Below are 14,719 nucleotides of genomic sequence, written 5' to 3' on the forward strand. Positions count from 1 at the left end.
TTTTTAAAATTTGCAAACAATTTTCCAAAAGCATGACCATTTTTTTGCATAAAATAAAATTGAAAATTCGAAACAAAAAAATAAAAACGGAGAGAAAGGTAAAAAAGAAACCAAAAAAGGAAAAAAAAGATAAAGAAACAGAAATAGAAAAATAAACAGACCAGGAACCTTCTAAAAGGTTCCCAAAAAAAAAAACCATCTGTAAGGTTTCCAAAACCGGGGTTGCTGAAACGATTAACTGGCCGGCCCAGATCATCGCTCGCTCATGAACCCGTGTGCGAATGCTCACCAACTTGATGCAACGCTCGTCATATAGGATTTTCCAACTTGACAAGACATCCATCGTTCCTGATAGCAAACATATGGGCGTATGACGATCGATCCCTCGCCAGTTCGTATTCTTCCTATGTTTACAGTCCTTCTTAGTTGTCCATATGATACGTACGCCAATCGCCCTCACCGTTAAGCAAAAGACCAGGAGCAATTCGAGTTTGAGTCTTCGACCTTCATCGGTTATCAGGCGTCAGGTGTCCTTCATGGACTTGCGATCATGTAAACCTGAGTTTCGTAGTCCACCTGCCAATAGATTGTTGCTATTATTATTATTTTCATATTTTGTATATATGTGTGCACCAATGTAGATGCCTAGTGTGATCTAATTCGGTCTAGAAATTAGCACATCTACGTAGAATAATAGCGTGATGGTGTCCGACAACTTCGCACAAAATTCTTCTCTGCATAGTGGCAGGAAATTTGAGCAAGTACGCAGACATCAAGCACAGCCGGCTAGAGTAGAGCATGCACGCGGCCAGCTCGATGCAAGCACACACTCACATATCATGCGATAGGGAATTTTTTGAGCTCATGCACCCTCCATACATCCTACCAAACACACCCATAAAAAACCTACAGAGAACATTCATAAGCTGAAATTCCTATGCCACGTTAGTCCTGAAGGTTGCGGGAATTTTGTGAAACTTCATGATAGTATTGGGAAGTTTCAGGAGTTGGAGTTATTTTGACCATGATGACAGACATGTAGATAGTATTACAAGGGGTTTATGTACTTTGAATGATTTGAGGCCACCACGTGGTTTCCAACCTACAATGATGGTGATTGGTGTAATTTGGAAGAGCATTGACATCTTTCATAGCTTAGGGGCATTGGATTAACGAACCTGCGGAATGTGTCTAATTCGCCACAAAGCCTAGTCTTGGTACAAAGATACTCCCTCAATAAAGTAATATAAGAACTTTCAGATAACTAATCTTTCCTTCATGGCCTTGACTGCAAGGACTGGACGTCCGAGCTCCAGCTCGGCCCGTTACAGCTCGGCCCGATACAATAAACGAGCGAGCCCAGTTGGAAAAAGAGGCCCGATTCCCGACCGAGCCGAGCCGAGTTTCGCCCGGTCCAACTCGGTGACTCGCTCGAGGCCCAGCCCAATTCGTCCATCTCCATCGCACCGCACGCAACGCATTAGGGCACGAGAGAAGCAGAGAGAGCGCCGCCTCCCCCTTTCTTTGCTCTGTGCTGCCTTGCCCCTTTCTCTGCTCTGCGCCGCAAAGCTGGATCGACGGCGGCGAGCGACGCCGCGTCTCCTAACCACACCGACAACAACGGGCTCGACGGCGACGGGCGACGCCACATTTCCTCACCACGCCGGACGCAGACGGACGCGCCTCCCCTGGTTTCTCGCCGAACGTGACGAGCAGGAGCAGGTACCTCCTTCCTTTCCAATCCCTAGCCGCAACTCTCTGAACTACTATTACGCATGTGATGGATCAATGGATGGATGGATCGATGGATGTACTCATGTAGTTCTTCCGTCCCAATCCCTAGCCGTAGGTGTCTAAACTAGCATGCATCTGATGGATGGATGGATGGATGGATGATGGATCGATCGATGGATGTAGTCATGTAGATGTAGGGCTAGATGGATGGATCATGGATGGATGTATTGTAACCTGTAGGGCTAGATCTAGAAGAGCCGGATGGATGGATCATGGATGGATAGAGTTATAGGGCAGAATGGATCGAAATTTTCATTGATTCCATGTGTAATTAGTTTTCTGCTGTTGATGATCTACTTGCTGTAGCATAGTAGCTTGAAAAAAAACTACTTGCTGGGAAATTACATTGATTCCATGTGTAATTAGTTTACTTCTGTCGATGATTGACCGTGTGTTGTTTGCTGATGTGTGCAGAGGCCTATCGTCGCAACAATAGACAAGGAAAAGGGGAAGGCGAATGGGAAGGAGAAGGAGAAAGAGAGGACCTTGGACTCCATTATGAAGAGTAAGTTGCCGGTCTCGGGGACCTCCGCCTCGACGTCCCCCTGACCCCACCGGCGCTGGCGTGCGTGCCGGAATCGCCGCTGCCTCTGGCTCCGCAAACGACTATGAGAGGTAGGCTACATCTTCCCAGGTATGTGTGTGCAAAATATATATTTGTGCAAGCTCATGTATGTGCTGTTTTTGCTTTTTGAAAGTCAAATTTATGTGTGCCCAAGCTCATATGTGCTGTTTTTGGTATCCAAATGTCAAATATATGTTTGTGCAAGCTCATGTGTGTGCTTTTTTTGGTGTCCAAATCTCAAATATATGTTTGTGCAAGCTCATGTGTGTGCTGTTTTTGCTATCCAAAAGTCAAATATATGTGTGTCCAAGCTAATGTGTGTGTTGTTGTTGTGTGCTAGGCAATGGAGCATGATAAGCAAGTGGAGGAGGATCATGAAGATGTGGAAGAGGATGAGGAGGAGGACGAGGAAGAGCAAGATACTTTGTTTGAGGTGTCGTCTGGGGTTGGTGACAAATCAGATTTAGATGAATTTCCGGATAGTGAAAATATCTTTGTTTCGCTGTCAATATTTGATGTTTTTGCTGTGTAAAGTTCAAAGGATGTGCTGTCCAAAATTCAATAGAAATGCTGCCCAATTCTTTCTCTCATATCTCTTCCATTGTTACAATTTTTATAGAAGAATTCATAGAAGAAAGCTTATTTTTCATTACTATGACCATTTCTTAAAACAATATACTGCTGGACGTTTCATTTTAAGCAGTATAAACTGTTTTTCTTTCAAAATATGGGTTTAATTACTGCAAAACAATCAATATTGTGGACTATATACAGAGGTTCTGTCTTCTGTAAGTAAAAATGCAGACTGGTGGCAGCTGGCTTTCGAGCCGGCTCGGTCTGAGCCGAGCCATACCCAAAACGAGCCGAGCCGCTTGAAGTAGGCTCGTTGGCTGAGCGAGCCGAGCCGCTCCAGAGCGAGCCAAAGTCAGGCTCGGATCAAGCTCGGCTCGGCTCGGCTCGTGTCCAGCCGTCTGCAACAGTATATTGGGCGTAATGGATTGATGCAAGAAAGAGTCTTTGAGAAGGGCCAATGATTGGGTTTAATGAGCTCCATCCTCCATCTTGAATGCAAGATATTCGCATAAGAGGATATTTTGGGTGATGTTGATGGCAACAACGCCCCTCAAGAGTTTGCGGTTTCTAACAATTCAAATCCCATGTTTGGAGCTCCTATAGCCTACAGGTATACCATGCACTAGCAAACATGCATGCTGGCCCTGAATTCGTGCTGCCCCCTCGTATCGCAATCATCCTTCATCCCGGCTTGCGGATGCATTCCCAAGAGTCAAAGACTACACAAGCTGGTTTTAAATGGAATGGTGCAATGAGAGGAGCGGGAGTGGAAGCCTCGATGGATTAGTCAGAGCGTGCAGATCAACTGTTCCTTTAGCTTGCCTGGTCGCACAATCAAAGGATGGAGATGGAGAGAATGTAGAAAACCCAGACAAAAATGAAAAGAATAATCCCCAGGCGGGGATTTCCAAAGGTGGAAGAACATGGATCCAGGGATCTACATGTTAATTTCCTGATGCAGCTGGGAAAAACACCCACAAAGAAAAAACCCAACTAAAAACAAAAAGGAAAATACATATATGATGCAACAGGTAAAATGTTCCAAGCCCAATAAGAAAATGGAGCGTGTGGCAAACAAGCATTTTTATTTACTCGAGGAACGGCTACGATCGATCTGGCAGCTTATTTATTATTCTAGGTAAGTGGCGGAACAAACATTTAAGTGCACAACCGTGCGGGCCACAGTAATCTAGGTACTCGCAAAACACACATGCATTTATAACTGGAAACAACGGAGAGATGCATGCCACCGTCGTCGATCAGTCATGAGCGAGTTGGTAGGCAATAGCCATGCCGTCAGGCGTGGGTGCAGTATGGAAGCTAAGGTCGGCGACCGGAGGCGCCTTGGAGCCTCCTGAACCAAGGATCATTTCAATCAGCAACCCACCGGCGGCAGTAAAGACGAGGCCAGCCACACTACAGGCCACAAACCCGGCGAGCGACACCAGGAACACGCCCATCTCCACGTCCACCACCGCCTCCGCGATGGCGCCCTCCACCGCCACCTGCACGGCGAAGGCGCCGACGGCCGACAGCGCGTTGACGCTGCTGTGGAGCACGGTCTCAAGCTTGTGCGCCGCCGTGAATATGTCCCACACCATAAGCCCGGCGGCCACGAACAGCACGGCCACCCCCAGCGTCGCGCCCACCACCTGTATTCCGGTTGCCCGGCCGGACTCTTCGATGATGCTGTTGTAAACCTCGAGCTTCTGCGCCTCTGTCAGGTCCTCGAACGCGCCCTCGAAGCCAAGCTCGCCCTGGTGCCTGCTCACCAGGTCCGGGAACTTGACCCCCTCTTGCTTGAGCACCATGGAGTACAACTTGGAGGACGCCCGGGCCGAGGGGCTGCGGTACTTTCTCAAGTACTCCAGCATGCATTTGTTCAGCTTGGCCGTGTCCACAGCTAGGCGCTCGACGCTGGGCGCATCCTCCAGGTCCAGCTCTGCGACCTCCGTGGCAAGGGACTCATAGTGCGCCCTCATCTTGTCCACGCACCTCACCCGCAGGCTGCAGTCACGGACATTCTGCATCGCCATGTTGAGGCAGTGCTTGACGTAGTCGGCGACTTCCGCGGCGATGCCAGCCTTGTGGCCTCCTTCTCCGGCGTACTTCTCCTTCATGGCGGCGCTGTCGTCCAGCAGGCTCACCGCCTTGTCGTATGCGCCGTTGACGTTTTTCAGGAACTTGACGCGTTCGTTCTCCGATTTGGCCACCCGGCTCATCAGTGGCTCCTCCTTGTTCCTCAGCAGGAGAGCCAGCTTCTTCAGCTGGCTGCTTTCCATCAACACGATCAGATCACCCCGGCCGCCATTGCCTTTCAATCTAATTGAACAAGCTGCGCGCCTGGAGTTCACCGCAAAAATAATTATTATGTATGATCCTGCCAGGTGCATGCATGCATATGGGAATGATTATATTTTCAACTACGTTAGCGTCACTCATATCCTATGTATGTATATGTGCAAGACAGCTGAACAGATACCAAGGGGTCAAATTCTTACACTTTACTTCAAGCTGCTGGGTGGTGATCCAAGCTGCCTCAACCAGCGGCCGACCTCACCTATTTATACCAGAAGTGGGTGCACAAATTCAATTAAAAGCTTCTTAATTAGTACATGTATTGAAAATATATTGCCGCACCGACGAATTAAAATCCCTGGTTGCCAACGTGTCTTCCTTTTTTTTGCCAAATTTGTGTGTGTATTAAGAAATCAAGGCAGAGAAAGCCAATGTATGAAGCATAAACAAACCCACTTAGTAACACTTAACAGAGGTGAAGTTAGCATATACGCGTTGGGTGCATATGAAACCAACGACTTTTGCCCATCAAGCATAACTGCAACGTCTTTTAGCCTTCTCGCCTTGTTGCTTTCTCACTGAGTCCCTTCACCGTCGTGGTAAGAGCAATAACAAACAAAACAAAAAACAATTCTGAATCTGTCGTTGCTTGCACGCCAGCGGCTGGAAGCGATAAGCTGCAAATTGCACTTCAAAATCAAGGTCTTTAAGCACATCCTGTCCCTCTCATTCAAATCCTATCTAGCCTAATCGTCTAATGTTACGATTAATATTTTCCTGGACACTAATTGATCTATGTCATGTCATAAAATGATGCAGGCACATCAACCCACCTCAAAGACGCAATTAATCGAATACTCTTACTACTTGTCTCCCAAAACCAATTATATAAGAGAAATTATTTGGATAAACAGCTCTATGACCACGCCGATCGAAATATAACTTCAGAGTACACTAGGAAGCCTAATTACAATGATAAGATTAGGACAAAATAGGGAAATGAAACTTTGAAATGTGACTGACTTAACATTTTTTGCTTAGATTTACTGTTTAAAACACAGGACATTGGCATGTCATTTTTGTTCAATTTTCTCGGGAAGACCGAAGCTTCCCATCAAGCTACAAAATTATCTACTACTATTTTATTTGAAATATGTAAACTAGTGGCTTGAGATTTCCATTCAACTACTACGTTCCCGCTCTTTAGTTAAAACTATACATGATATGATTTTTGTTATGTTATCTTTGAATTCTATGTATAGCGCTATTGTGAGATGGCCTTAGAGATTGAGACTGTACAATACTTAGTTCAAGACCAAATGCTGAGTGAACCCATCAACAAATAATCCTGGCACCGCGCCGTTCATCTTAAATCATCATTGTTATGTGAGGTTTTGCTAAGGGCACTCCCGACTCTGGGCTCTTAGAATCCTTTCATAGAAAAAAATGCTTAGGTGGCAAAACAATTAAAGAAGAGCCAGGGAACTGTATGTTAGAGGAGAGACATCTCTTAGCACGCTTCCCTGTGTAGTGAAATTAACGGTCTAACCTGTTGTGATTTCTCTCTCAATTTTTCTCGCATTCTCTTTTCTCCATAACCAGGCCACAATACGGAAATGTAAACCTGAGCGCTCAATGAAATAAATGTAACATCACATAGATACAATACCTAGGAGACGATAAATTGGGGTGGTTGTCTCTAAAAATGTTTCACCGCTCAGGTTGAGATGTTAAAGGCCAATGTAGTATACGTGCCCTAAGATGCAGTATAAATTGGTATGGAGGGGGTTAATATTTAGATTGGCAAAAAGAACCACGGACCCATGGTTAGGGTTGCAGTTAAACATCATGCTACATAGGGGAAAGCCCATTTTATTTTTCATGAGGACCAGATTTAATGCATCAAAGAATGCATGCACTACTCCTGCCACCAAAAATTAAAATCATGATCGTCATATTTAAAAGTTGTGCGTTCCCTTGTTTTTGTAAAACATTATTAAGAGTGGTCACTTTCAAGATGAGCACGCAGGACCAAAATTTAATGCTGCCACATGGAAGACTACCCCTATCGTTAATGTCGTTGTTTCAGTTATCACCTAGATCGCTCTAGGCTGGTCATAGTGGTAGTAACTTAGCTAGTAACATAAGCACCCCAAGACAAATTTTCTTATGTGGCATGTGGTTAATGACGAGAGAGATGTTGTGGTAACATAACCGTAGCATAGCGCTTCCCAAGAGAAAATGAGCCTACAAGCTATGATACTTAGCATTATGGAGGTAGTAACTTAGACTAGTTTCATATGCATGGCATTATTATAAGTTACTCTCCACTATGACCAGCCTAAGGTGCCTCTGTACGGCAATATGGCATCCACAATTATTTTGGCTAGTTAAAATTGAGTACATCATTTAAGTATATTGAGTCAGTGATTTTAAATTTTCATTTATATTTTTTCAGTATGAATAATAGAAACATCTTAAATAATCTTGGTCTACATAATTAAAATTGCAGACCTCAATTTTGTACATTGCATATTTTAGGTTTGGTTGGAACATACATTCGACAAATATTTAGAATATAGTATGTAACATTTGTGATACAAAATCATAACCGTGAACACTATTTGAATGCAAATGCAATGAAAATAATTTGTGTAAGAATGTACTACCTCCGTCCTTGTTTATTGGTCCCCATTGTATTTTGTGCCAAGTTTTTTTGACCATAAATTTAACTAATACAATATTCATGCATCTAAAAAAAAAATATCATTGGAAACTATGTTCAAATACGAATCCAATGATATAATTTTTATTCACATGCATTAACATTTTATTAGTTAAATATTTGGTCAAAATTGGGCACAAATTACAAAGGGGGACCAATAAACCAGGACAGAGGTAGTACATACTAGGGTATTTGTTGATCAAAGACTTATCTTGATGAAACATAGCAGGCAATGTATTTTAGAACATAGAGAGTATTTAGAGTTGTCCCATCAAACACATGTGGTAAAAGAAAACCAAAAACTTGTGTACCTTTTGAGTGAAGGAAGCCGGACCACACTTTGATTCGCCCAAGGGAACAAGTACATGTACTATTACTTCTTTTTCACTTTCAGTCATCACCAAGGTGCCTTACTAAAAAAGGTCCAAGGGGCCTGATTACTTGAGACGGATGAAATTGGTTGTAACTTTATTAAGAAGGTTCTAAAGTAAGAACCAGCAGAGAATTTATGTCTTATCATCGGTAATTTTTTGCTAGTCAACATTGCCATGATGTCACAAATGACATTTTCTCTGTCGGCTTTTTTAGATAACCTGGTATTGAGGGTCAAGTACGCTTCTGCCTTAGTGTTCCACGTGCATACAATGTCACTTCTCATTTTCATTTTTAATACATTAATTACACAGTAGACCATCTTAGTTTGTGCAATTTGAATTATTACATCAGCATTTATATATTTAGAGTAGTCACTTCAGACATAAACAACCGTGCAGATTGAGTCATTCCACATGCTGCAGAAACCGTGTGGAATGGTTGGGTGAATCGCATATTCCCATATAGGAAAAAGTGTGTACAATTGGGTAGTCCATCATACATGATTTGAGGAAAGAAAATATGTGTGATATGGGGCCCATTGCACATGGTTGGAGTGTTACAATTTGTGCGAATAGGCTTCGGTAAACATCGATTGTCGGATGGGGATATTGCAATGCAATAATACGTTTGGCACCGCTCATTCGTCCACCACTTGTCTCCCTTCTACTTTGTTTTCTTGGCGTTCATCTTGTTCTCCTCCGAGCCACTGTTACTAGACTCTAAGTTGTCAGACGCAACTTCATAGTTAACGGCCGTTGATTGTCGAGGCTCTAATACCGATTATTGGTTTCAACCAACAGATCGAATCCTCCAGCACAGGTACATGTGTGCAAAGCTAAGAAGAAGCTTTATCAATTCGTAAGATTAGTCAGATACGTGCGTAGCCTACCTTAGACACCCGTACAAGAACCCGGTGTGGACTATCTCTTGATTGATCGATCTTGTCGAAAACTGTCGTGCAAACTTTGGGATATAAAAGAAATATAGATCAGAGGTGTTTTATTGTTTTCTTCTATTTATATAGGGCTACAAAACTGACTTTGCCATGCCCCACACGTCGCGGAATCAGAGACCAGCATGATATGGCCCGGTGTATATTTCAGAAATAGCTACTTGTCTAACTATCATTAAAGAACTTAGTTTAGGATTTTTTTAAACTTCTACAAGGATGGGAATGGTAGTGAAACGTGTGCAATGTACAATTGAGTTACTCCGCGGACCAAGCGGCTCTGTCTTGTTCAAGGGATTTGCTGCCATACCAATGGGAAGTTAACTTTCACGGGTTTTCTTTTTGTTTAAGTTGTTCGGCTCGAAGGAAAGGCACAGTCCAGATTTCAGAAGAGTGAGGAATCCGTTCGGAGCTCCTTTTTGGGTAAAGTGCCGAGGTAGAAAAGAGTATTTGCACTGTGATGCAGAATAAGGTATCTAAGCATGTATGGTACTTCGTGATCACAACGTTATTATTATTTTCACTTAGTGTGGAGAATTATACTCTTGTCGAGATGCATTGGAGGCTGAGTTGTGTGCATGTAAGGAGGGTTTGTCTATATCTATTCAAAGATCAGAACTGTCGATATGCTTGGAGAAGGATTTCATGTGAGCAGTGAAACTCGTTCAAGAGAGCATCGTGGATAGGGCTGTTTTTGCTTCTGTGGTTGCTACTACATTCATTACGTAAGACTTGTATGACTCAGACTAATCATAGCGAAAACAAAGTTAGTGATTTTGTTTTTGTGAATTTTGGTAGATCTGAAGGTAAAACTGTGTTGTGGCTTTGCTCTGCCCACCGGCGCAGTTTACCTTTGTAATGCCGATTGTAATCTTAACTCTGGTTGAGTAATATGAGTTTTAACCAGCAAAAATGAAGTCTTGCTCTTTTTCATGAAGAGTACTCCTCCGTCCTTCAAAGAGTGTACTCCCAATTTTGTTGAAGGCCCAAACTATCTCTAAGTTTGACCGGATTTGTGCAAAAATATATCAATATTTGTGGAATCAAATAGGTATATGATGAAAATATATTTTATCAGGACTCTAATGCAACTAATTTGTGGGCACAAATGTTGGTGTACTATTATATAAATAGGGTCAAATATAAAAAAAATTAATTTTTCAACAAAATTGAAAGTACACTCTTTAAAAAACGGAGGGACTAGCACCAAGGCTAGCGGACCAACGAGGTTAAGAGTAGTAGGGGAGACAAATGGTCGTGGTAGGTGCCTGGTGTGACAGTTTATTATGCTACTAAATTCGAGGCCTCTGCGTGCCTGGTGTTAGGCGTGTGGGGGACAGCTTGTAACTCCCCGACAGGCCACAGCGTCCACCAATATTGAGGGTCCTGCTGGCACTGCCCTGCTAGCGTTCCAAATGAGATCACGGACGCACGCGTCTCCCAGTATTTGGCGTGCCTGGAGCCGGCAACCACACAAGCAGCATGTCTGTGCACCATTTACTTGCTGCTAGGAGTAGATCAGATCCATATATGTATAGATCCATGCAATGCAGGCAATCAACGCCTGGGCACGATCCATTTACTGGCAGCATGTGCTACAAATAATTGATGGGTGCCACGATTTACTTGCAGCTGCTTGGACAGTAACATTTGAGGAGCCTGGCTGGTCATGGAAGACGAGTAAACGAGACAGTGACCACAAGCAAGCTGGGCCAGCGTCAGAGCACCACTCGGTTGGCCACAAATAAAAGCTCTGCACTGTCCAAAGTCACGCAGTGCCTGCGAGACGCGACCACAGCAGCGAAGCCCAACCCAAGATCCAGATCACACTGATTAAATCTATGATTGGTGGAGCTTTTGATGTGTTCTTTTAATTATAAGTAGAATTAGAATACCCCTTGTGCCCTTGGCGCAAAAAGGAAATGCAACCGAGAAGTCAGAAGAACAGTTTGAAGGACTTTTTTTATCTGAATTATCTGCAAAATATGATGCAAGTCACTGTGTTCATATTGTATTTGTATTTTTTTTTAGAAAAGGAGGATGACCCCCGGCCTCTGCATCTGGGCGATGCATACGGCCACTTTATTAATTATTCTCGCAAGACCTTACAAAATCATACAACAGTAAAACTAAAGCCGCTGTCTAAGCAACAAACTGTCGCTACACCTATCCAATTGATGAAGGGGCGCAGATAGCCTGGGCCTAATACCAAACAGACATCGCAGCCAAGCCTAACATCTAAGACCTGAGACCCCAACCTAGCCACTTGCCGGGTCTGGGGCACACACTGGTCCGGCGTGCTCTTAGAGGCCGCCGCCGCCAACTTCCACCGCTCCATCTTCAGAACTGTACTGATGCATCAACCTTGCTCGGTCTAGCTATCGTCGACGCCACCACGACGCCCAATGGCACCTCCTCCCTGCGCGCAAACAACTAAGCACGTCGCGGTCGCCACTGATACACCTCAGCGCCATGCTGCCAAGTACCATCAGCCGACACAGTTTGAAGTCCTTGGAAGATCTGTCGTGCGTAGCACCTGCCGACCAGGCATGACAAAGCGTAGCACCTGTCGGTCAGGCATGACTTGACATCTCCACCGAAGCTCCATGCAAGACGAAGCCGCTCCACCTCCTGCCTCTGACTTCCACCGCTGCTCCGTAAACGATGCTCTCAAGAGAGAAACGACACCGCAGTGCTGCCATCGTCCGATCTGGAACACCAGATCCTAGGGTTTCCCCCGGAGCAGTGCCCATCACCAGCAACCGTCAAGGACCCACACAATGCCCACCACAACTCAGCCCTCAAGGCGACGCCTTCAGGAAGGTCACGGCGTCAAGGACGCCGCCGCCGCCCACCGGAGTTAGGGTTTTCACCCGAGAGGCAGAGAGGGGGGAAATGAAGGAGCAGACATAGACCGACGTCTCCAAGAAGAAAAACAGCGCCCTTGAGCGTCGTCCTCGGCGCGGCCGACCAGGGCCGACCAAGGGGTTTCCCCCTATCTGGATCTCCTCCACCAGCTTCACCCGCGGCCAGGGTCCCGGCAAGGCGGCAACCACGCCGGCACCTTCAGGAACACATAGGAGAGAAGCCCACTGACCAGGGCCGGATGACTGTGGCAAGATCTGGCGCTAGAACCCACCACCCACGCGCACCGGCAGCCGAACAAGCCGACCCCGACAACGCCGGCCACAGATCTGGCCACACCCAGATCTGACGCACCCGCCGCGCAGACGACCACCTCCACTCGCCGGAGTGGAGAACCACCCCGGCCGCGCAGCCAAGCGCCGGCGACACCACGGGCCGCCACCACCCACAGCAGGACGAATTTGGGCAGGGGCGCCGAGATCCGCCGCCACAGCATGCCATGGCTGACCACCACGCTGCCCCGGCAGCCATGGAGGCGCAGCCCCGCCGAAAAGCCCTGGAGCCGCCGCTCCAGCTTCCTATCTCCGCCGCCACGCTTGACGCCCATGGTCGCCGTCGCGCGCAGCCCGAGTCCGCCCCCAGGATGAAGGGCGAGCCCGCCACCGCCGTCTGCCGGACGAGCTTTGCTCGCTGGCTTCCTCCGGCGGCGGCGGGGGAGGGTGGGTCGGGGTGGGTTGGGGGCGGCGGCGGCTAGGGTTCGCCCGAGCCGCCCCCCTGGGGGCAGCGCGAGCGCGTCTCAGTTACCTCCTTGATTTTTATTTATTTTTTGTACATGTTTGTTCAGTGCTAGACAGGAGCACATATTGTATTTGTATTTGTGTTGTATTAACTAATGATAAATAACGGTAAGCAATTTTACTCACATAAATTTATGTATGGGTAAGAATAAAGGCTAAATGGAATCATAAAGTTTAGCGATCTATATGGAACATGTTTTATGAACTATCCGCAGAGTATGAGCTCAGTGACCATTTGCTGTCCTCATGTTCACGATCGACCAGTACATGTCATAGCTACTGTAGGCGTCCTTTCCCATATAAGAGACGAGCTCTGGCTTTAGACGCCGCAAGGTCAGTGAATCCTGCCACTTCCCGTTGCCTTTGTTCTTTTATTGCTTCTAGCTGTTGACAAGATTCGGGCACGAGATGCCCGAATTAAGGAGCATGTTTCTATCATTGGTCGTCTCCACCATAGAAAATTTGTAATGCGGGCTTACTGAAAAACCTTTCAAAACTTGCACAAGGCCTCGTGGCCCTGTATTAGTTGTAGACGAGGACATGCTGTCACACGCAAAACTAGGCAACGGCGATGACCTTCTGATCATACCCGTCATGTGCATGGTGGACTCGAGGTCAACCCTGGACCCATTGTATTTGTTGTCCCTTAGGAACCGCTCAAACGTGGCGATGGAGTATGCCACATGTCCCAGATCATTGGTTTATATCACTGTCAGTTCGGTGGTGTCGTGAGACATCACTTTGTGGTGCTATGTGAAATACTAATGTCTCGCCATCAGAGATGGCCTCAACCTCTCTTTTGGACGTGGGCATATCTTTGGGAGGGTGGGGAGATGGAAAGGTTGAAGACACTTATAGAATTATCGATGTCAGCTAGTATTGATCGTGTGTCCTGCGCTCTAATATATAGAGATCAATCATCCTTGTGTCTGATGTAGTGCGCATACTGGGCGATTCCAGTCTGTGCCCAAGCTATTGGGAAACGTAGTAGAAAAACAAAAAACAAAAATCGTCCTCCGATCAAGGTCCCGGATCACTATGAAGATGCATATAAGTTTATATCGGATCGTTACCAATTTCGAGTTGCAGCGAAGAAGAGTTGGAGCAGATTGTTCTTGAAGTCCCTCGAACCGTCAAAAAATGAGCTCGTGAAATTTTTTTGAAAGCACGATCTCTGTATGGATTGCACACGTACGGGCTTGACGACCCCGCAGCGGTTCGCCTTCCAAAGCTTTGCGTCGCCAGTGAACTAGAGGTACTGAAGGCCAAGTGTCGCCTAGGTGTACCCGACTGTTTTGGGTCGGTGCATGCTCGCGCCGGAGTACGCTATATTCGTGTAAATGGCGGGCATATCCATGTCCTCCCCTCGGTCTTTCCGTCAAGACATTTTCTGTTCAGTTGGTTTGCAACCACGTAATCTCTCACTCATGCATGAGAACACTTCTAGGCACCAACAATTCCTCTATTTTTTTTGCAGCCCTAAATATTTTTTTCGATCAACGGAGCCACTAGGACCCCATTTTCAGGAGCCCTAAATATTGATACCTTAGAATTTTAAATATGAACGGAAGCACAAAATTCTTTCAAGATTTCTAACTCCATTCGGAAATGTTGCACATGAACCATGAAATGATTTAACTTAAACACCACTGCTATTGTGCATCATAATGCATAGCTCCCTACCGTCGACAAAACTTGGGCTTCAAATGGCTCCTGCTTTTGAACCACCGTGCAAGGCAGAGTTGTCGATTCGAGGTGTATTTGTCGACGGTGGGTGG

General features: G+C 45.8%; 1 protein-coding gene across 1 annotated transcript; it reads right to left on the reverse strand.

The window, feature by feature from the left end:
* Positions 1–4,000: 4,000 nt before the first annotated feature.
* Positions 4,001–5,487, reverse strand: LOC123048174 (uncharacterized). Its single transcript, XM_044471326.1, has 2 exons — positions 5,434–5,487; positions 4,001–5,275 (listed from the first exon to the last, which is right to left on the reverse strand). Exon 2 carries the CDS (start codon positions 5,212–5,214, stop codon positions 4,192–4,194), a length of 1,023 nt encoding a protein of 340 aa, XP_044327261.1. The 5' UTR covers positions 5,215–5,275; positions 5,434–5,487; the 3' UTR covers positions 4,001–4,191.
* Positions 5,488–14,719: the final 9,232 nt, after the last annotated feature.

The sequence above is a fragment of the Triticum aestivum genome, chromosome 2D, assembly GCF_018294505.1.
Source record: "Triticum aestivum cultivar Chinese Spring chromosome 2D, IWGSC CS RefSeq v2.1, whole genome shotgun sequence".
Classification (NCBI taxonomy): domain Eukaryota; kingdom Viridiplantae; phylum Streptophyta; class Magnoliopsida; order Poales; family Poaceae; genus Triticum; species Triticum aestivum.